This window comes from Vidua chalybeata, chromosome 7 (assembly GCF_026979565.1).
Source record: "Vidua chalybeata isolate OUT-0048 chromosome 7, bVidCha1 merged haplotype, whole genome shotgun sequence".
Lineage (NCBI taxonomy): Eukaryota > Metazoa > Chordata > Aves > Passeriformes > Viduidae > Vidua > Vidua chalybeata.
The window spans coordinates 22,615,106-22,638,835 of record NC_071536.1 but is presented as its reverse complement, the minus strand read 5'-3'; the positions used below and the strand labels follow the sequence as shown (position 1 = coordinate 22,638,835).

At 39.2% G+C, this 23,730-nt stretch overlaps 1 protein-coding gene across 2 annotated transcripts in view; it reads right to left on the bottom strand.

Annotated features, from left to right (window-relative positions):
- RBMS1 (RNA binding motif single stranded interacting protein 1) overlaps positions 1-23,253 on the bottom strand; it is a 143,273-nt gene extending 120,020 nt beyond the window's left edge. For both annotated transcript variants that reach the window (XM_053947727.1, XM_053947728.1), the window contains exon 1: positions 22,949-23,253. In XM_053947727.1, coding sequence (XP_053803702.1) covers positions 22,949-23,023 — 75 coding nt within the window. In that variant the 5' untranslated portion in view covers positions 23,024-23,253. The remainder of the gene's footprint in view (positions 1-22,948) is intronic.
- Between the last annotated feature and the right edge of the window lie 477 nt (positions 23,254-23,730).

The following is a 23,730-nucleotide window of genomic DNA, read 5'->3' as shown; positions in this document are numbered from 1 at the left end:
AGGAAGCATGAAGTCTGGAGATGTCAATTTTTAATACCATAATTAGCTTGATGGATTACAGTGGTTTGTAATTTTTTTATGTCTACAAATTGAACTGGCTCGTGCCTTTTTTGTCATGCTTCTTGTGTCATGAAAAAATCAACAACAATTTCCAGAAAGAATTGATGAAGAAATCTAAATTTGGTAAATTTCAGTAACAATTCACAACAGCAACATTCCAGCAATTTGTACTTAGAATTTATCTTAAAAGAAAACCCAAAACTATTCAAACAATGTACAGGTTAAGCATCACGATTTTGTGGGAATCATTAGAAGGGAAGCCTATTATATGATTTGTATTTGGATTCCTCATTTATCTATTACCATCACATCATAGGGACTGAGCAAATAAAGAATACTTGCACAAAATTAAACCTGCTCTGGGTGTGTTGGGCAGAAAGGTCTACAAATTCATGTTAGTCTTCCCTGGAAACAATGAATAAGTGAACATATATCACTGAATTTCTGCAGTGCAACACAGGACTATTAATTCCACAGAAATAATTATTTGTGTAGCTGACGTGATTTTGACATGAACGTACAGCAACTGGATGTATCAGATCTAATGAGATAATCACAACAGTTGTGAAACTGGACAGGGAACAGTGCAATGCTTGGGCATTTCTCATGTATCATTTTAGGCCTGTTTTGGTGCATAAATAGGACCTCATCATTCTGTAGCACCTTAAAGCAACATGAGTTATATCCAGAAAATATTTACCAGAAGATGGATATTATTTTTATCTTTTGATATTTATTTTAATCCTTACTTTACTAATGTTTGAGTGAATGCCTTAGAAAATCAATCCAGTCATATTATTATTGAAGTATAAAGATTTTTGGCCCACATTTTGAAATATCAAGTAACATCCTCTCACTTACTTTAAAAAGCTAAGTCAATGTTAAAAGTCAAGTAACATTCAAATAAGATGGTAGCTTCCTCTTAAAAAAAATCAGAGAAACATATTTTGTATAAATTATTTTCTATAAACTAGTTTTGAGCAAAGTCCCAGTTTATGAGTTAATATAACAAATGAAATATGCTCTGGCTGTAGTTAATACAAATTTATCATGGAAGCAGTGACAACCCCTGATCTGCACCAGGACTGTTGACACCAGTACACAGAGGGAGTAGCTACAAATGCATGCCATTATTAGAAGAAAATAATGTGCTGCCAGCGATGAGAAGGTAGATTTATATTAGTAAACATTAAATTTTTATTAAGGCAGAATTCTTTACAGCCACAAGACATGCTATGTAGCATGATATTCTTACAGTCTTAAAGGAAATGTGATAGTTGCAATTGAAAGTGAACTCTAACAGCTTTTGGAGTTTTTCCCTCTCCAGTGGCTGGGCATAAGCCCATTCAAGTTAATATGGGTGATGTTACCAATAGCAACAAAAAATTCACCAAAGCCCACAGGGAAACCTCTCCACAGCACAGTGGACACAGCTTTGACTTTACTGATGTGCAGCAGCCATGTGCCTTTATGTCTGGCATTTTTACTATGTTTCTTGCTATGTTTCTTGCACACTTTTACTGTGTTTCTTGCACACCTAAGTACCAGCCACTGTCTAAATCCAGAGTGTCCCCACAGGGAGCTTGTTTACACCTGCAGGTACAAAGCTGTGTACCAGCAAATGGTGAATTCCTCTCTTGGTCTAGCCAGTGGCTATCCATCAGTTTTTGCACCTAGACCACCAAGATATTCATTTGACTTTGCAAGCCAGGGCCTTTCTTCAGCTTCACGGAATATAAAAAAAAAAGTCATCTAATTTAAAAAGAAAGAACTCATTAGATACTGAAGGAACTTTTTTTGTATTAAAAATGAGAGAGGTACTGGCAACAGCTGGCAATATAACATAATTACATCTGACAGAAAGGCTAATTCAAAGGATAGTAATTTGAGAAAATATACTTCAAAGGTAATAAAGTTCCCGTACATTCACTTCTTGATTGGGCTGCTTGGAAGAGCACTTTCTAATGCTGTTAGCAAACATGCCATAGGATTGCTAATGATTTTTTTTTATCTACTTCTCCCACAAGAGTCCATGCACTACTCCTAAATTCTGATTTTTAAAAGCAGTAATACTAGCATGTCAGTGTTCTCCAGCTGAGTATTTGTCCAGATAAATAAGAGGCCTTTTTTTGAAAACTGAAAGTTATTCACCACTGAGGGTTTGAGAGTCTTAACAACATAAAATTATTATTTTTCCTCTTATTATCAGCTCTAGTATAGAGTAGAATATAATTATTCTATCACAACTGTAATAAACTGCAATTTCAGACAGCATGTGAATAATTTTTGGTCAATGAGCAGTAAAAACAGCTCACTGAAAGTGAAAGGTATGTATAGGTTAAACACCTTAATTTCAAGTCTGCAAACAACACAAAAACCTGTTTTCATCTCTGATGGCTGAGTGTTGTGATTATCTGAAATTGCACAGGATTAGTACTATTCCAACAGAATGCAAAGGTCAAGAGGTGTTGATTAAGAAGAAGGATTTCTGAAAGAAAACATTATCTATTTGAAACAAATGCAGGCTCTGCACCTGGGGAGAAATAACCCCACACACCAGCACAAGCTGAGAGCTGACCTGCTAGGAAGCAGCTCTGTGGAGAAGGACCTGGGGATCCTGGTGGACAAAAAGCTGTCCCTGAGGCAGCAGTGCCCTTGTGGCCGAGAAGGCCAACAGGATCCTGAGGTGCTTTGGGAAGAGCATTGCCAGCAGGTCAGAGGAGCTGATCCTGCCCCTCTGCTCAGGCCTGGTGAGGCACATCTGGAGTGCTGTGTCCACTTCTGGGCTTATCAGGAAAAAAGAGACATGGAGCTCCTGGAGCAGGTCCAGCAGAGGACTCTGAAGATAATTAAAGGATTGGAGCATCTCTGAGGAATGGCTGAGGGAGCTGGGCCTGTTCAGCTTCCAGAAGAGACAACTGAGAGGGGACCTCATCAATGTCTGTCAGTGTCTGAAGAGAGGGTGACAAGAGGACGGCCCTGGCTCTGCTCAGTGGTACCAACCAACAGGACAAGAGGCAAAGGGCAGAAACTGATGCTCAGCAAGTCCTACCTGAACTTTACTGTGCAGTGACTGGGCACTGGAACAGGTTGCCCAGAGAGCCTGTGATGTGTCCCTCACTGGAGATATTGCAGAACTGTCTGGATACAATCCTGTGCTATGTGCTCTGGGATGGTCCCACTTAAACAGGGAGGTTGGACCAAATGACCTACTCTGGTCCCTTCCAAACTGACCCATTCTGTGATTCTGTGATTTATGTTTAAAATTTCTCTGTAAGCTTTGAACTGTTCTCTCCTGGATGTGGATGAATATTTTCATATACCATTCAATTAGTGTCCATTTTTCTGTAGTGTCATTAACTGCACACAATCTCATTAACTGTTGTACAATTAAGTCAACAACTTACATTACTTACTCTACATTTAAATTCATATCCTACTTTACCTTCCATTTTTACATACATCCATTAATATGAAGTTTTTCATTAAAAATGTTCATTTGGGTATAGTCTCTACATAAAAATAAACAGCTTAATAGGAACTGAGGGCAGCCAGTTAATGAAAAACTGAAAAAACTAACATTAGTTGCAAGCAATACAAGAACTATTACAATGTACACTTATGCAAAAGTATCCAAAATAATTTATTCTGAAATAAAAAATTAAAGATAACTAGAATAAATATAAAAAAGTACTGTTGATTCTGGTTATAATGTACTGGTGATTCTAGTGTTATAATGTGAAACACAAGTATTTCTGGGGCAAATGACATGCTGAAGTGCAGTTACAATTCAGATTATCCACTTTCAAAGTCTACCAACTGACTTGTTGCTATGGCTCTCCTTTATTCCTTCAGTAATTTGTGTCTGCATTTCATGGGTTACTACACCAAAGCAAGGATGAGTACATGGATGCTCATTAGTCACAGAAATAAGGGTGCCCAAACCAATCAGAATTAATTTTGCAATATGTTAAATAACTATTAGTCCATACTTGCAACTCCCAAATTCAGATATGTGTCCATATGTCTGAACTGAGTTCAGATTTTGCTATACCCTCACCATTATTTTGTATATATAATTTACTCCTTCAGCTGTACAGGTGAAAATGCAGTCATGCCCCTTGATGCACTCAGCCACCATGGGATAGAATTACTCGTCAATGTTCTCTCCTCCTGTTTATGTTGTAAGTTCCAAGAATGACTATCATATGAGTACAATGGAAGTCTTTTTAGCAGTATGCTGACATGAAAGAAAAGTTCAGCTATGTTGTTTAATTGTGTATACACCAGTGCTAGGCAACTCTCCAAACCTTACTGTAAACATTGTTTAAGGTTCATCCAGATCAGCACGATAATGAAGCTTGTGCTTTTTAGGCTTAGCTTTTAATGACAGTTGCTTTTCTTTATAGTTTTATATTTACCTCTTCTGAAGCACAGTTAGAGGCATCATACCAGGCTGACCTTTTTCTTTTACAGATTGATAGGTTGTCCTCTAAAGCCCATGTCTAATATTCTGTTTACATCATGTTGTTTTCCTGGATGGAGAACTGATCTATTGTCTTTGTTAGTTTGTCTGGAGAACATATTCATCATGGCCCAAAAAATGGAAATACTAGATTAGTAAAGAAAAAATGCATATTCAACAAACGTGGTGTTGAAGACTTTAATGGAGCCAAAAGTACTTAAAAGTTCCACAAAATGTATGGCTACTCTAAAAATATCATTCATGTTCTAACAAGTATGTATGCATATAATTATGTAGAACTGGCACCATTAGCTCTTATGTATAATCATTATGAAGTTATTTTTGTTAATGTAAAGACATCTTCAACTACAAAAATCTACATCTGAGACCTAAAATACAGGACATGTGCTTCTTCAGTGGCGAGTTGTTCGAAGTACAGACTGAGTGTGTGTAGGCAGACAATTATGAGACAAAGAACACTGCATTCCTAAACTTCAGTTCCATTTAAGAAGAAAGTTCATTTCTTGCTGAAAGAACAAAATTTACAGTATTCCAAGTTTCTATTATATAAGCGCTGCTGCATTTTATTTTTTGTAAATGGCTTTTATTTTGCAAAAACCAGAAAAAACAGTATAGCATTTATCCAATCCCAACTATATATTTCAAAAACTTACAGAAAGTATAGCACATCAACATTTTAATCTGTGTGCTTGTCAGAATCTAAGCAATTCAGAGCTCTAGTAAAGACAGGCAAAATACTTCAGACTTGGTCTGCAAAGGTCAAATAGAACTTCAGATTTTTAATCATGTGAATATTCTTAACTACATTAATATGTTCCAAATGCTGTTTTCACGATTAAGCGTTTTACGAATTGTGATGCAGCGCTGAATGTTGTTAAAACCGACAGAAATAAAGTATTAGCAAAAAACCACCATCTCTGTTGCAGCTGAGATGTATATATAGGTCTTCTGACAATGAGATTCATGTGTTGCATTGCTCTTTATCAGGTCTGCGATGAGCCTGACATTATCTCTGAACATTGGAGATTTCCCTAATAGTACCCATTAGTCACAGGATATTGAACTCACAGAATGCAACAAAGTTTTTAAAAAGTAATAGTCTAACTTAAACCCAAGGATTATCACACAAAACACTGGACTATCCCTTTTGCTGATTCCGAAGCGCACTTTGTGCCCTGGGTTTCCCTGAGGCACGGATGCCCCTTGAGCCCTCACACCGTGCAGTGGATGCCCAGCCTGTGCAGGGCTGCCAGCCTGCTCCAAGGGGACAGCAAGCAATAAACTGTGCCAATTGCCAAGTAACTTCCAGTGTGCCACACCCAGCTTCCTTCCACAGACAACCCACCTGGGCTCCCACAAACAGAGTATCAAACAAAATAACAAATATAAGAAAATCTGCTTTTTCTTTATTATGCATTTCATTTCAAATAAACATCCTCTTCTATTGCTTTTTGAAGGTTTGGCTGGATCCTCAGCAGTTTCTTACATCGCTCAAAGGCAACAGAGAAGGGTCTCCCCAACAATGAGAGCTGTTTAGCCAAAATCATGATCATCACCTTCCCTGGCACAACAATACTCTAGGAAGGCAGCAGCATCATGGGAAGAAAACAAGCTGGAAGGGGTCCAACAGCCCTCATTAAATCTGCCCAGTATGGGGCTTCAGCTTGTACTGGGAATGGATTCAGGAAGAGTGAGCAGAATTGACACTACAGAAAGAGCATCCACTTGAAGACAAAACAGCTCCCTTGTACCTGCAAGGGTCTGGGTCACTGTGAGAATGAAAAGCCAGTAAATTATTGTACATCTTAGATGCAACAAAATTCACCAATTTATTTTTTGTTCTTGGTAACTTTTTTTTTTTCATAAAAGACCACTGACAGTGCCTTAGTAAATGCTTCTGTGCAGATGTTAATAAGATTTTAGGGATATTTGCTTCTTCCTTGCTGAAACAAATTGGTATGTTTGGAAATTAATTGCCTAAAATCAGAAATTCCAAAGTTAATTAGAATGAAAAAAGAAAAGAAGAATGTAAAAAGAAATTAAAAGTAGATACTTCAAGAGTCAAACATAAAACTAATAAATTAACTCAAGGAAAAAAATCTTTTTTTCTTAAAGAATTATTAATAAAATCCAATAAAGACAAGGAAATACAACCATACATATTTAAATGCTTCCTATATTTATGCTCTGATGCATCTCTGGAAAAAGAAAATATAGATTGTTTACCCAGCATAATGCTCTCTTTAACTAGAAAAATATTTAATTTCAAGTATTCCTAATGTGTAACTTGATTCTCAATTCTTAGCTACATATCAGTCATGGGATACATTCCATAGTTATGAAGTATTACCTTGAGAGATTTTATGCTTCCAAGCACACGGCCAATTTCTGCCCTGGGATGCAAATGTACAATTCTCTTTGAAGTCTGTAAGAGTCACAGAAGTAGAACATGCTGCACAGTGCAACTGAGTTTTTTCTGTATTTAGCATCAAATTCTACTCGGCATTAGTTATTTAACTCCATTCCCCTCCGATTTTAATTGGAGGGCTACAAGTGAGGAGAGCTGGTCTCTCATGCCACACTTACTGTAATTAAATTAAATATACATCTACATATGCATCATAGTAAATGTGGCTTTTATAAAGCTAAGCAACTTCGTATTCATTCCTCTGCACAATATAACTTTTTACGTATAAAACTCCTGGTATTTAATTGTGTTAATATAGTTATGATACACTCATGTAATTACTTGTGTTTTGCACTATTGCACAACCTAGAAACCTTTCAATTTAAAATTAAATCAAAGATACCTGTGTAATTTCAGTACTTATAATTCTCAAGAAAAGAGACATCAAAAAGAATGCAGAGAAATCTCATCTGTGTTCTGCCAAGTGCTCTGCAGCCCAGACCTGAATACTGCAGGCAGGCAAAATGCTCACTTAGTGAAGTGAATAAATATTCATTGTGCATTTATTTACTTCTGCTATTACTGGATTTAGTAATATAATTAAAACTATTAAAATCATTAATTAGAGGACAATATAGTTATTAGAGTTTTAGGTGACACAAGTTTAGCACACTGAGTCAGCTTAATTAAATCTTGTCTACATTTGGAAAATTACCAGAACTACTCTGAAACAACTCTAGATAGGGATATGTAGTTACATGGACATCTATACGGGAGTTTAATATGCTCAATAATTCCATAAAAGCATTTCCTTATAAATTCCATTATATTTTTAAGTGCAGACAAGCTCTAAATGTTGTTACCATCAATATTCTGCACCGTTGACAGCTTTTACTCTCTAACACTCCAGTGTGTTTACTTCAGTATCATCAAACCTTTAAGGCTTCATCCTGGAAAGAAGCAGGAACAGAAACCTCATGCATTCATTAACAGATTTAAATTTAACAACATCTACAAGTAACGCTGTGACAAGGTAATCACCTTGCAGAAGAAGAATTCCTTTTCTTGTTTTGCTGGCTTTGAAAGTAGATTACGTTGTTTTGGATAATGGCACTATTTTTTTTTCAAGAAGAAAGCTCTGTCCCCTTGAAACTATTTGGGGATAAGTTTTCCAGAATAATTAACAAATCCTTATACCTGGCCTTCCACCAGTGCTCGCTGCACTAATACTGCGCCCAGTGCTGGCACAGTTGAGATCCTCTCAAGGATCTCTGCTGTCAGAATCGAGGAACTTGATGCCAAATATCATTCTCAGGGGACGACTGCACACAAGAGAGAAGCAGGATGAAACTATATGCTGCAAAACGCTGAGATTTTGTAATTTTTGAGTGTTAACATCACCAATATACCCTGTGATTAAAAAAAAAAAAAAAAACCAAAAAAAACCAAAAAAAAAAACCATCCAAAAGAAAGAAAACCAAAAGCTACAGAACAGAGCCGTTACACCTGAACAAAATACAATGGATCTTCTCTTGTTTGGATGTAGTTATAGCTTCAGGACAGCATACTCATAGTGCAAATTCACTCTGCATTATTTGCAACTCCTCCATAAAACCGAAGCCCTTTTGTGGGCTGTGTTGCTCCACAAGGGTAGACTGTGACATGAAACAAAAACTCTGTGTGCCACTCCTTTGGAGTATCATGATCTCCACCACCACCAAAGGCCATAACACACATTAATTCTGGCCACTTCACATAAAATGAATTAAAATATACAGCTCATTCTATTTCAGTTATAGAAACTACAAATGGTATTCTGCAGTGATGACTTGAGCACTTCTAACCTGCTCCTGTCCTGTTTTTTTCCTCCAAGTGATCTTAACTTAAACACAAAGCCCACCTCTCTGCTCACCAAAGCAGGCTAGAATCTTATTTCTAGTCCAAACACAGGATCTCCTCAGGCTGCAGGGATGGACCTTAGCCTTGAGCTGACTGGCACATGACCAGAGCAGGGTGTTTGGACACATAAGGGTTCTGGCATAGTAAAAACAGCACAAATGAACAAGGAAAACTTTAATGTAAGAAAGCATGTCTCTCTATTCATGAAGTCTAAAGACAAAAGAATATGTTACTACAAATTCTAAGTTTCACTCTGACTGATATACTGCATGATCTCAACGGAGCTCTATTCCCCATGCATACTCTTCCTGATCTTTTATATTGAGATGAAAGCCTTTTGGGTTTCTTTTCTGTTTAGCCACTTCTACTATGAGCAGTGATATTCTATCTGCTAAGTGGATACTAACTCCATTTAGTTTTGGCTGTACTGTATATTTTCTTGGGTTCAGATTCATGCCATGCCTATCAGGATAAGAGAATTTATGAACATATAAAATATCAAAAAGAATTGCAACACCACTACATCGCTTGAGAGTGTGTTCAGCAAGTCCTTGCATTTCCTCTAGTTTCAGTGTAATAAGAAAACAAATGTATAAACTACAAGAAGTAAAAAGAAGCACCAAACTGTTCAGTTCTGAAAAGTTTACCTCTGTAACTTTATATCCAGTATCACAACAGGACTGCAGCAAACAAGAGGCAAAGATAACTGTCACATTTGCCCCAGGAGCACCTTTTGTCCTCTCACAATCTGCATAAAACAAGGCCTTACCCAGAGGTCTTGTCTGTCAGTTCCCCAAAAACATCCATGGTTTTTGTAAAAGTAACCTTTTATTCTTGCTGAACTTTAGCAGTCCCCAAACTGAGTTCTTGCAGAATACTGCCTTCAATCTCCTTTTGTTGGAGATGCAACTCCCCATGGATGGTCTGGCAGCTGGAGGTTTCTTCTTGTGCCATGCTCTGGCAAACACGCCACAGCCTCTCCACTGAATTTGGCTTCTGCCCTTCTCTGCTCTTTTCACTTATTCTTTTCCCTTATCTGTTCCCTGCAGCAATTTTCCTCTTTCAAAATTGGTTTTCCGTACATTTTCCCTCCATTTGGCTTCATCCTTTTCAGTAACCTTTTTCTCTTTTCCTATCTCAAATGACAACACAAGGCTCCAGAGACAGGTCTACAGCCAGCTTTTCAGAGCCTATTTAAGCCACTTCCAGAGACAAGCTCAGTGCTGGGGGCAGAGGAATCAAACTGGAACAGTCATGGAACCACCTCCCTTCCGTACAAACCCACCACTCTTGAGACCAGGTGCTCTGAGCCTCAGTGTGGCAGCAAGGACTGACACTGGATAGTTCTAAATGTCACTTCCACGAGGCCAACACTGAAATAAAACTACAGAACCCAGACTACTTCTCTGCTGTTATCTCAGTGGCATTCTAAGACATGGTTTCCTTTCCTCTTTTCCAGATGTTATTCCTACAAGTATCAATTATCAAAAGATTCTCACTAAAACTGTGAAACATTTGTCACTCCCAGACATAGCTCTCAGCTTTCTACTCCCAGAAATCCCAGCTCAGTCTCCCAACATCCTCCAATAATTAGCAAGCCAGAGTTGCTCAAATTTGTGCACAACCCTTTATACTGGTGAGCCTTCTTTCCTCTGTCTCCAAGGCATCCAGAGGCTCCTGAACTCTGCTTTAAAGCTACAGGCTGTCTGGTATGGTCTGGAGATTTTCCAGATCATTTAAACTGAAAAATGGGGGGCTGCAATAAAATAAATATTCAACTTAAGATAATGTTTATTATTTGTTGACATAAAAGGAAGATTCTGGTGCATGATTTTTCTGCAAAGACTAAATTTTAGGGACATTTAAATTAAAGAACCCATGGAGCTCAGTATCAGCGTCAAGAGAAGGACTGAGGTCCTAATTTAGGAAAAAATCACAAACTAGTGTCTATTTTACACATGAATGCCTTCATTACACAGACAGCAACCCAGAGTATTTTATAAATAATACATGCACATCCATACTTCACTAGTTGCCCAATATCTAAATTACTTGAAGAACAGGCTATCCTGCACAGGAGGCACCACATTTTCAAAGATCAAAGAATAATAGTAACTAGTCAATCAAGGAAATTTAACCTACTGTGAATATTTTTTAACAACTGGTAGGTAAATCTAAGGTAGTCTATATATCCAACACATTTTAAAAATGCATGTATACAAGCATCACCAGAGCAGTGGGATGTGCAGCATCCTCCCTGGATGACAGCAGTAGCACAGTTTCCATCAATGAGAAGGACAGAATACATTTTGGAAGACAGCACTCAAATAAACTCCTACTTTTAAAGGTGTGCCACAGAAATGCCAGGAGTTCTGTTGTTTGGCATATACACATCTCTAAACTTCATATAAATATCAGTAAAAGAGAGTCATTTATCCTAATCTTGACAGAGCTGACTAGAGTGTAAGTAAGCATGGAAAATGACCCATTATACTTCATATGAATAAAAACCATATCTATTATTCATTTAATCATTATTCAATTATTCATCTGACATAGAATTCCACTTTCAATTTTAAAAGAAGGAAAGAGGCAACAAATATAAAATATGCATAGTTGCTTTTCTGCCTCTTCTGGGGGCAACGTGGCAAAGTAAACTTTTGTCATTCTCTTACATTTTTACTGTGGTATTTTGCTATTTCTCCCAGAAAGTAGCATAGCTACTCAGCATGTAAGTATTGAATGCTTGGTAACACTTCTCCCTGATCTCAGCCCCTCAACTAAACAGAATTCCAAGAATAGCATTTTAAAATACCTAAGAGCAAAGACAACCCCAATACACAAATGCATCTTCATTTTTTTCCCAATTCTATATTTTTGGAAAAATCTGCACTTTTTTTTTTATATTTGGATAGCCTAGTCACCATCAAGGTAAACACTCCAGGACAAAGCAACAAATAAAGAAGCATTCAACTGGTAACTTCTTTTCTGTTATAATTACTTGCAGTGATAATGTTGCTATTTTTGACTCTCTGGCAATGAAAGTCATCTTAGGGCCTACTTAATCCAGTGTTGGTCCCTAAATTTATATTCTGGAACCTAACAAGATTAATTATTTTCAGAGTTAATGGACAACTATGAACAGTTTAGTTAGCAGAGTAAAAATGAACTGACATTTGGTGGGTTTTACATGTTTTTCTCATCACCAATCTGGTTGACAACCATAGCTGTGATTTTATTTTTTTTAAGATCTAGTAAAAGCAGCATCTTTAACTCCAGGATTTGGGAACATGTGAGTTCCTATTATTATACCTGCCATTGAAAATCCCTAGAAAATCTGGGGGAAGCATATATAAAAGACATGGAGAAGAAGTGCTAATAAAAGCAGAGCGAGCTAAAGAAGTTGGGTGGGTGGCTTTGGAAGCCTTTCATGTATCCATAGCTCCTGCAGCTGATGAACTTACTGTAATTTGGAAGAAAAGTCATGTGAAATATAGCAGAACTGTTAGTAAAAAGCAACAGGAACATGCCAATTCTTCCAATTTTTTCTACTAGAAAGAATACTGCCTTCCTCAGTAGTCCGCTGTATCTCTGTATAATGTCTGCTTGGAAAGAAACAAGATTTGGGGGTTAATTATTGTTTTATTTACTTTTTAATCCATGCTCCAGACAAAAACTTATCAACACATTCAGATTTGATGCAGGAACAAGAAATGTGAGCCTAAAAAAGTGGTTTGGTATAAGAATGTATACAAGTCTATCACAATTTACAGCATAATTTTGTAGCAGTATAATCTTCTGCCAGGAGAAAAATGTATAGACAAACCTAAACCCTCAAATTTTAAGCAGCTTAAACAAGATATTTGCTATAATGGGATAAGGGAATTTGCATGATTTATGATTATTGAAATATTATTTGCATATTTGTATAATGCATGTTCTGTTAAACAGAAAAAGGGATTTCCTTCTATACCTTTCCTTTTCAAATTCCACAGCACAGCTTACAAGGATGGAGCATGGAAGGAACAGTAACAGTTTCTTTAGAGCCTCTTATGCTACCAGGATGGATGGCTACCAGGGCCAGCCTTACAGAATCACACACTAGTTTGGGAAGGACAACTGGAGGTCATACAGTCCAACCTCCCTCCAGGAGCAGGTCGCTCAGGACCTTGTGCAGTTAAGTTTTTTACCATCTCCGAGAGATTCCAGAACTTGTCTCAGTACCTTCAGGTTACACTTATGGTGAAAAAAAAAACTTCTTCATACCTAATTACAATTTTCTTATGTCCTAACTTATGTCCACTGTGTTGCAGCCTATTGCCTATTCCCCTCAGTGATAAAACTACCAGTTCTGTAGACAAGGGGAGGGCAGTGAATTTCATGCCTGGACCAAGTGGAGTGCTACCAGTCGCTATACTGGGACTGGTGTGTTCAACATTTTTACCTCAGAGAAGTGCAAAGTTCTGCACCTGTAAAGGAAGAGTCCCTTGAAACTGTCAGCTGAGAAGCGACTGGCTGAGGAGCAGCTCTGCTGGAACAGACCTGGGGGCTGTGGCACGCAGCCAGCCAAGCATAAGCCAGCAGCGTGCTCTGCTGTTCCTGCTGGGCTGCATTCAGAAAGGGAGGTGACTATCCTCCATTTGGAAGGCTCCATTCAGAATCCCACATGCAGTTCTGAGCCCCCAGTAAACAGCACTGATAAGCCAGAGTGAGTTCAGTGCAGGACTGTCAAGACAGCTGTGGGCTGGATCACATTATCTGTGAAAAGCTGAAGGAACTGGGTTTGTTCATACTGGAGAAATGGAGGCTTTGATGGGAGTTAACAGCAGCTTTCCTTTTATAGAACAGAAATTTATGAGGAGGTTATCAAGGAAGAGGGGTCAGGTTCTTACAGTGGTCCATGGTGTGAGGATAAGTCAATGAGCCTAAGTTGAAAAAAGAGAGGTTCAGACTGGAAATAAGGAAAAAAATCATTACAAGAATAGCTAGCATTGAAACAGGTTGTTCTGACAGGCTGTGCATCTCCATCCTTGGAGACTTTCTAGAACAGACTGAATAATGCTCTAAGCAACCTGGTCTGATCTTGTAGACAAATCTGACTTGAGCAGAAGGCTGATTTAAGAGAGCTTCTGTGATCCTATCCCCATCCATCTCCAAGAAGTGTCTGTCTCCACTTTTTCAATACATTCTTATTTGATACATTTAGACAGCAATTAGATCTCCCCTTAGCCATCTCTTCTTAAAATAGTCTGCTCTTCTAAATAAAGCCATTTGCAGGACCTAGGCATAAAACAGGGAAATACCCATATTTATCCAAGAAAGGAAAAAAAACCTCACCCAAATGCAGATGTAGAAAGAGTAGAGAACAACCTAAATATAAACACTGTGAATACAGTCTGTATATATATACAGTCTGTAAATACACACACTGTGAAAAGGCCTGAGCAGTAAGAATAGTGAATTGGGGAAAGAAATTTGGGACTGAAAACAAGGAAACTCCTTCTATGATCCAAGTTTCCTGTGTTCAGGGAAATTGGAGTTTGACTACTCTGTCATTTATTCAAACGCATCACAGAAACTACTACATATAACCCTTTTTCCAGCAACCTGGGACAATGATAATCCGAGCTTTTGGACAACTGACTTGGTCAAAAGAAGTAAGAGACATTCTAGAGTCTTTGACCCTGATAGGAGCCATGTTTCCCCCTCCAAAATGTTCCCATGTATTCCCCTCACTTTCATGTGCAATAATCAAAAGCAAATGGTCACTAATCAGGAAAGCTATCCAGAGGAAACCAGAGGGTCACTGACACTATTCACAAAATTCAAAGTTTGTATCATAAACCCTTCTTTAATGTTTTTTCTAGGAGACAGAATGTTTTAGCTAGTACTTTTCCAAATGAGTCACTAACACCCTTGTCTTAATTCTGCAGCTGCTGCTAATTTGAAGTGCCAGCCTTCTCCCCTCTTTCCCCAGAATGAAATAAAATATCAATGTTGCACTGTGTTGAAAATGGAAAGTTAGATGTAACACTATGCTACAAGGCCTGTGGAAGTTTCATTTACATTTGATTCTTTCTTTCCTCCCAGGCCTATACCTAACTTAAGCCCTCTCAGTAAATTATTTCACACTTACCTCCACGATCATTGGTCCTAAGAATGAAAGACAGACTCAAAAGGGTTTTTAACACATAGTGCACCAACATCTAGCACAATTTAAAACAACAAAAAAAAAGATAAAATCATAGAAAAAAATGTTAACAGTTTTCTGCATTTATGTATAATCAGCAAATTTATGTGTAATCACAGCCCTGTTGGCCAAGGCCCCAGAAAACCTTTTATCCAGAAGAGCTCCGCAGCCCCACTGCGCGAGTCAAAAGTGAGATCCAAAGGGGTGGATTTCTTTTGGAGACAACTTCACCCACAGCCATGCAAATCTCAAACTTCTTAAGTATCTCATTAGTTGCTCCACTGTAAAAAGGTACTGCAGCTGGGGGGTTTGGGCTTGGTTTTCAGCCAGACTGGTTTCTTGATTCAGCTCACTGACCAATCATACAAATGCTAGGGCCATCCCAGGGGGAAGAATGGGTTGCTGGGAGCAGTAGGGGAAGACAAGATTGCACTTTTTGGCTGCTGTGCATAGTTATGTAAAATTAAAGTGATTATGTAGCTGGCCTGAGGGATAGAAGAGGTCACAGATACTACCACAGCTTATAAACTGCTGTGGAAATTGTGTCAGTGTGTGTTGCCAAGAGACAAGCACAGGAATTCACTTCTTAACCTGCTGTAAAATCCACAAAGTGAAGCCTGTTCACTCCACCTCTCTAGAAAACCTCAATACTTCCCTCTCAATGCACAAGAGTCACACTGAATATTTTGTGTTCCATTTTGCATCAGTAAGCTTTGTTTATCTACCTGGAATGATTCTGAAGCATTTCTCACAGGCCTACATGCATGCTGAGATTTCAGAAATTTAGCTTAAATATATTTTGAAATGTTTTCATCAAGTTGGACCAACTGACACTAAATGTGCTCTTACAATCTCAGACTATGAACAAGAACATAGTGCTCCAAAAGCTACCATGGAACAAGTGAGCACCCTGTATCTGGCTGTACCTACCCAAAGAGTCCAAGCTCTTTGACTTCCTCAATTCTGAGATAACATAATTCAGCTTAGAATTTACTGAAATAGCATCTCAATGCAGATCTTGATTTTTTTCAGCTGAAGAAGACTAGGAAGATGCATATGTCAGAAAATAACTATCATCTATTTAACCACAGTAGATATGACCTGAATCTGTTTTGTGTCTGTTTTGACTGAAATGAATTAAACCCAAATAGAACAGATTTTTATCAACACACTTTTCCAACATTTTTCACTTTTTTAGCAAAGTAGGAGTTTTTCCAATAGAAATAATTGTGAATACTACTTTGCACAGGCCACAAAGTCTATACAATTGAACAAAAACCAAGCATATAATTTTAGCTAAATCTGAGCATACATGTTCAAGGGACTATTTCTCAAACCAAAAGCATAATTTAATGAAAAACAACTTATTTTTTAAAACCATTGTTAATTGTTCTTGATTATGGAAGACCGAAACTGAAATACATAACCGTACCAAGATATACTTTCCCATTTATTACTACACCTTTGTTCAAACTTCTTTACTACTATCACAATCACATTTCTTTCATTAGGAGCACTGTGTTAGTAGCATCAATTACCTTTCTGAGTGATGCATCTACTATCAACATTGATAGCTCAAACTTTGCTACTTGGATTTCTAAGTAGATGAAAAATTGTGTCCAAGGAGTTTTTCTGATGTATATACTAAAAAGATATATTTCTTAAAGGTATTGTTTTATAGAAAAATAGATTTAGAAAACAATGCTTTGCTACATTGTATTATTCTTCATTGGAAAACACTGCCTACCTTTTCTTTGTTCTTTCAACACTGAGTGGAAGCTCAGAAATTTACTACGGAAATTTCATCCTTGAGACTGAGACCTAGAGATTTATGCTCTAACTAGAAGCAAAGTACTTAGAAGTATATAGCATGGCCAATTCTGGTTTAAAAGTAATGAGGAAAAAAAAACTACTATCATTATGAAGAGTACCAGCTGAGTTTTGAAAAAAACATACTTTAAAGAACTGTTTTATTCAAAGAAAATTAGCTTCTCCCCGCACAAACTTATTGCACACCTTTCATGACTGCCTTGGGATCCTGTGCTGAGGGTAAAGCTAGAAAATGCACTAGCACAAATCAGACATTGTGTAATTCTGCCTTCTTACAGCTGTTGCCTACGTACTGGATATAAACTTCACATTCACAAACCCGGTGCCTGAGGGGGTTAACAATCAAAATACAAAAGGAAAACAGCACTGAATAAATGTCTCAAGACTATTTCAAGTCATATATCGGTTTATCACTTTTCTGTTAAAGTCAGTCCCACAAGACCGTCAGACTCAGGATCTGCTCATATGTCTGCAGTAAAGTTACTACAGAATCACAAAGAAGGACCAAAATTTTGTTGACATTTGTTAAATGACGCAAATCACACAGTATCAAATTAAGCCCAAAGCGTAGGGTACTCTAGGGATAAATTTAGTCTCAAACTTCTAGAAACTACAAAGCTAATAAGAACCTGCAATTTCCACCACTAATTCAGTGGAGAAAATATTTTTTACTTTGTCATTTGCAAATTCAGTCTGTAGCATGTGTGTATTTATCAACCTCTCTATAAGGAGGTTGGATTCAGGGAGAAAAGTTGTGGCTTTTTAAAAAATTCTTTTTAACAGAGTCCCTATGAGAAAAATACAAAATTAACACACCTTATGGATGTCATTGCTGCTTTTCCTTAATTCCAGCCCAAATCACACAATCTCTTAAGTTGCACTCCCTAACTTTTGCTCCTCTAAAGTGAAGACTATGATCAGCATGGCATTGCAAATCACCTCCAAATGATTAGCATAACCCAACAATAAATCAAGGTTCTAATAAATGTTGCTTATCTGAAATGAAAGCTAAAACTCAGGTTGACTTCAATTAAGAGTCTTCCAGATGATGGTGGTGTGAAGTGTTTCTACAGTTCATGTTCCTTTATCAGAGTTGTTTAGAGAGTTACAATGACATACACTAAAATACATTATATGAACTCTTGCAGGGCTTTGTATGAACTTTGCTACCATTCAACCTATTTCTAGAGAGGCTTTTGCATATATAAGCATTATTCCAGCAAGAGTTTCTAAAAGTACTTCATGAAGGGCATATTTCTAGTTCAACACAGGCTACCTGAACCAAACTTTAGAAGTTCAAAGGAGCTATAACGGGGACAAGGATAGAGATGCCCCTCACAAAACAAGCTGGCTGGAACAATTACGTAGAACAATCGTTGTGATCAGTGACAAAAAGTTACTGGTCTGATATATGGATGTAAACAGATGTTCTCAGTTTTGGACTGGGATGTTTGGAAGAACAGAAGATGCTCTTTCTAGGTAACACTCTTCATTTCTCTCTATTTTCCATCCTCTGAAATAATTCTATAGAGTCAGAGGGATTATCTTACCACCAAAATGCTCAAGTTTTTCTTAAAATCGGTAGATTTTTACAATGCTTTTCATTCCACAATATAATAAATTTTTGGAAGGAATTCTCTACATAGTTGCACAATAAACCTCCAGCCTGTCTGAAATGGGAGAGAACACATTCAAGAAGCTGAGGAGGATAATGGGATCAGGTAACTGTGTGGAGACAAAAAGCTTGCCTGCAACTAACCCGTGCTTTTCTGTTATTTCAATTAATTTCTAAGCTCAGCCAAGAACCACAGAGCTCACAACTAGGGACAATGAATACAACTTCCTAGAATATAAAGTGTGCAAATTACTCTGTCCAACCTTATAAACATGCATACTCTGCTTTACTGTAAACTTGTCTTTTACTATGTACAGATTTTGCAGTCTTAGTGCATATGGAATAAACCTAACTAGACTGATTAAAATTAGTAATCATTGATACTGGTGAAAATCAGCTCATAAGCTACTGAAACTTTTTAAAGGGCAACAGACCTGTGCTTGGTGAAGAATGCAGTGCTGAGGTACACATTAGCAGCAAACAATTAGAAGGTCCTACTTCTGCTGCTTTAGAAGCTGAGGGTTCTACATCGGTCTATTAATTTCATATATGGACACTAAACTGCAGCTTATCCAGTGTCTGCTAATAAGACAATTTCATGTCTACTTGGTTTAATACTGTTAACTGATTTCCTTCTTACTCTGCCATCAACAGGCTTGGATAAAAATTAAGTGTTCCCATTTTAAAGTTTGCTCTCATCAACCTGAGAACAAGGTTTTGACACGGCAGAATCTGCCTGCTCACTACCGTTTATATCAATCTACAGTCCTGCCTACAAACCCACACAACTTCTAGAAATATTGGCTCTTCTCAGAGCTGCCAAAACAGCAGTTTTGCAGCTACCAAATGATAAAGTTCAAAGCCCATCCAAAGATAATTTAGCAAGATTCACAAGACTTCATTAGATCTAGTTTTTGTTGCCTAATACCATACAAAATAACTAGAATTCAAGTATCACATAGGTATTATCTACAACTACTAAATGCTTACACTTTAGATAAGCCATAGGATAGATAAGCTATAGGAAATGTTGCCCTCTTCCACGAACTCTCTCTTACACAAAGAGCTTTCCTTTATGATACAAAAGCCTACTAGTGGAATTACTCATATTGCCACATTACTCTCCAAGGGAATACCAATAATACAGGTAGTTATCATAATTTAGGTGTAAACTGTTGTTTGCATTGTGACCCTGAATTCCATTTGATATGGGAAAACAAAACATAGACTCACTTTTATTTCTTACTTGACCAAAGCAAACAGATTGTGGCCTAAACATGTCTCTACACATTTGTACTTGTTTATGTGTACTCTGTCTTGTTAAATATTAAAATGCTCTGCCTGGCATGGCCAGGTTTTACTCCTGGGCAGATAGGCCTTTAAGCATTGGTAGAACACATGTATCTTAATGAAAATAATTTTCCAAAACATTGAAATACAAGATCTCTCAATTATAAGTAAATTCAAGTATGGAAATTAGATACAACTGAGTTAAAATTTGAAAAGCAATGATAAAGAAATATGGTTAAAGAAAGCACCTAAACCATTAGAAACATCTATTGAACTTGGAAAATATTTTTGATGCTCTCTTACAAGCCATACAATGCTGCAATACAGGAACTGTCCTAAAACATACACTCATTAGAAGACACAAAATTCAGCAGATATGTCAAATGTATCATTCCAGAGTAAAAACCATCATAAAAATGAAGGTTTTACAAGCTTCAATTTAAAGTCATTTTCAACTGCTTTCATTGCCATAATGATATTTCAATTTAAAAGTCTTCTTCCAATGTTAATTTTGTTCTTTTCATTTAAGCCCATGGCTTCACTAATCTCTTTTGATGCTGAGTTCTCTAAGACTAGAGGGAGGGAGGTGCTGAATCACAGCAAATGTTTATATTTCCTCACAGAATATATCACTGAACCAGCTTGAATACTTCATGAATAAGACTCTGAAGATCATAACAGTCTGACAAAAATCTGGTTTTTTAAATGTGTAACATATTAATATTAATTAAAATAGTTGACCACATCGACATTTTAACCTAAAGAGCCATTAGGAATGTATGAAATTTATCTAATGAGTATTTTTGAGTGCTCTGCAGAAAAAGCCATCTTCAAGAAATTCCTGTCACCTCCTAGTTATTGATTTGCAGATTATTAGTCAGCAGATTTTCCATCATTATTTAAATAAGGATAAGATGAGAAGCAGAACTTCTGGTTCAGGAGATTTTCCTACCTCCCCCAGTATAATCATGTATTATTACCCATTGTTCATTCAGCAAAGCTGATTCACTTCTATTATCATTTGTCTTTAATAAAAACCAAAGATTTCTCCAGAATTACTGAGAGAGTGGACATAGAGTGGACAATGAGCTGTTTTAGGACCCCAAGAACAGAAGAGCTACAAACTATGAATTAAATGAATATTTCTACATGTTCAGAGGGGATCCATTGTGGGAAGATTGCTTATATTACTGGATTCTGCATACTTGAATACCAAAACCTACAGTCACTGGTCCCTGTATCTATACCAAGAAGACACCTATTTTTCTTTTATTTCTTTTATAAAATCAAGATTTCTGAAAACAGGAAATTTCACTGGATCTCAGATATTTCTTTTCATGTGTGCAGGTCAAATGGCTCTGTGTTCTCTCTGCTGAAACAGAGCAATGTAATTTCAGACTGTATAATTTTATACCAAAGACTGCAAGGCAGTTTGAAGATGTCATTGACTGTAATACAAATCAATATTAAATCATCTGTACAGGAAATATTTTCAGAAGACGGTCCATCATGTTTTCTCAGAGGATCATGGATTTCTAGGATTATTCTTTACTAACTACTATAAGCTATCAGAGTTTATCTCCCTCTTAAATTATTTACAGGTCAAAACAGCCAAGTGATACTGCTTTATATATATTCCATGTTATATACTTGGTTTGTAACTTACAATTGCCACACAAAACCATGAGGGTAAAAGTTTCTGAATAAAGACATTTGTTTCATTTGAGAATGTACATATAGTCATATAGCTAAATGATGCAAAAGGCTGTCCTTTAGACATTCCACCTTTCTTTAAAATAATGCATTAAATATATATATGTAAACAGTACTGCAGTGATTACTCTGCAGCTTAATCTTTAAATGGCTATAGTCTGTCCATCTTTAGTCTAATGTCAATTACACATGTAACAGATTAGTCATTTCAAATCACCTAAAGACCTTCATCACATTTCTATCAATTTCTGTATATACGAAAGGACATTTCAAAGCCTCCTCATTGCTGCCTTGTAGAATGTCTCATGACTGTCAAATGGAATTTATTTTTCAGCCAAGCAGTCTAAAATACATTTCACAATACAGTAAGACAAACACAATAAAAAGAAGAGCCTATCAAGTGTGCAGATAAAGGGATGGGAATTCTTTCCTGTCATTGCCAAAGAGGCAAGACAGTTCAATAGCAAAAAAAATAGAAAAATCACAACCAAACCCACACCACGGTAATAACCTCTAAAAAAAGTTCACACATGGAAGCCTCATATGGGTCTGTTTTGATTTGTGAGGAGTGTCAGTGGTGGTTGGAAAGGCTTATGCTAAATGTTCCAGACAGCTGATGCAACCACCTCTGCATCTGCCAGTTTGCAGCATGATGCTTCTAGAGCAGTGGGGCTGGCTGCCCTTAAAGACTTGAAGGAGAAAGGGGAAAAGGTGGACATCCTCCACCACAAGAACTACTAACATCAATATCCACGCAAACAGCAGCTACCTGTGTACAACATTAATCATCATGACTGGGATCCTTAATGCGTTTTTTAATCCAGTTTGAAAACTGCGAGGCGGCAGCTCACAAAGGTCCAACTCCACAGACAATGAATATCCACCCGAATCCGACAGCTTCCCCAATGCCCGCATTTAATTGGAATTACGGCCATCCCCACCGCAGCAGTAAGCACGCCCTGCCACCCCTCGGGATGTCACAGCACCCCCGCCGCGGCTGAGGCACAGCCATGGCAGCCCCAGCCGGCCGAACTTCGGCTCCTCTCCCCGCGTTCCAGGGGCTGCGCTGGGCGAAGGCAGCGGGAGCGCGGCCCGCAGCGCTCCGCTCTGCGGCGGGGTGGCCGAGAACGTGCTTGGGAAGGAGGAGACACGCCGAGAGCCCTGGGGAAGAGGAGGGACCGACAGCGGGAGGGGAAAGGAGAGAAGGGAGTCAGGTCGGAGACTGCACGGTCGGGAGCGAGAAGGGAGCTGTGGAAGCCCGGCGGGGGCTCCCGGGGCGGCGGCGGGCGGCAGGAAGGGGCTGCCTGCTCTTTCCTGTCTCCGTCCCCCGGTGCAACCTGACCGCCTCCCCCGGGCCGTGCCCCAGCCGCGGAGCCCCCGCCGGGCTCGGCCCTGTCCGGCCGCCCGGAGCGGGGCCAGCCCCAGACCCGCCGCGCCGCCCGGCGTGCCGGACCCTACCTTCGCCTGCAGATACTGGGGGTAGTAGTAGGTGGTGTACTGGGGGTACATCTGCTGTTTCCACACTTTGCCCATGAAGCTGGAAATGTAGCCTGCAGTGCAGGGATGGGGGGGTACTTTGGGGGGCTCCAGCCGCCTCTCCGTCTCTCTCTCTCCCCTCCTGCCTCTTCCTCTCCGGCGGCGGCGGCGGCGGCTGCTGCTGCTCCTCGGCCGAGCTCAGACCTTCCTCCACCCAAAAGCCACAGCGGAGCGGAGCGGGGGCAGGCACTCTCGCTCTCTGACCGGGAGTTCCTGCCAAGTCCCCGCCCGGCCGGGCCGAGCAGCAGCGGCAGCGGAGCGGCGGCGCGGGGAGCGCTCGGGGCCGGCGCGGCGGTGCCAGGCGGCGGGGCAGGGCTGGCGGAGGGGCGGGGGACAGGGGCGAGGGGAGGCGCTTAGCCCCGCTCGGCGCCCGGGGCGAGCCCCAGCCTGGCCCCGCGGCGGAGCAGCCCCCGGGGCGGGGGGCGGCGAACGGCGCCGCTCGGCCCGAGGGCCGCTCCAGCGCCGGGGAAAGCTGCGGTGCCCGGCGGGTGCGGAGCGGAGGCTTTCCACGTTCTGGAGGAGGAGAGGAGGAGGAGGAGGAGGGCTGCAGTGGCCGCATCGCGACCGGCTCGGCTCTGACCTAATTAGCCTGGTTATGCTTTGTTACCGCCTTCCCTCTTTTGTGCTGAGCAGTGGTGCAGGGCACAAGCTGGAGGGAAAAACCGGGTACAATTTTGGAAAACCAAATTTGGCTTCAATTCCGC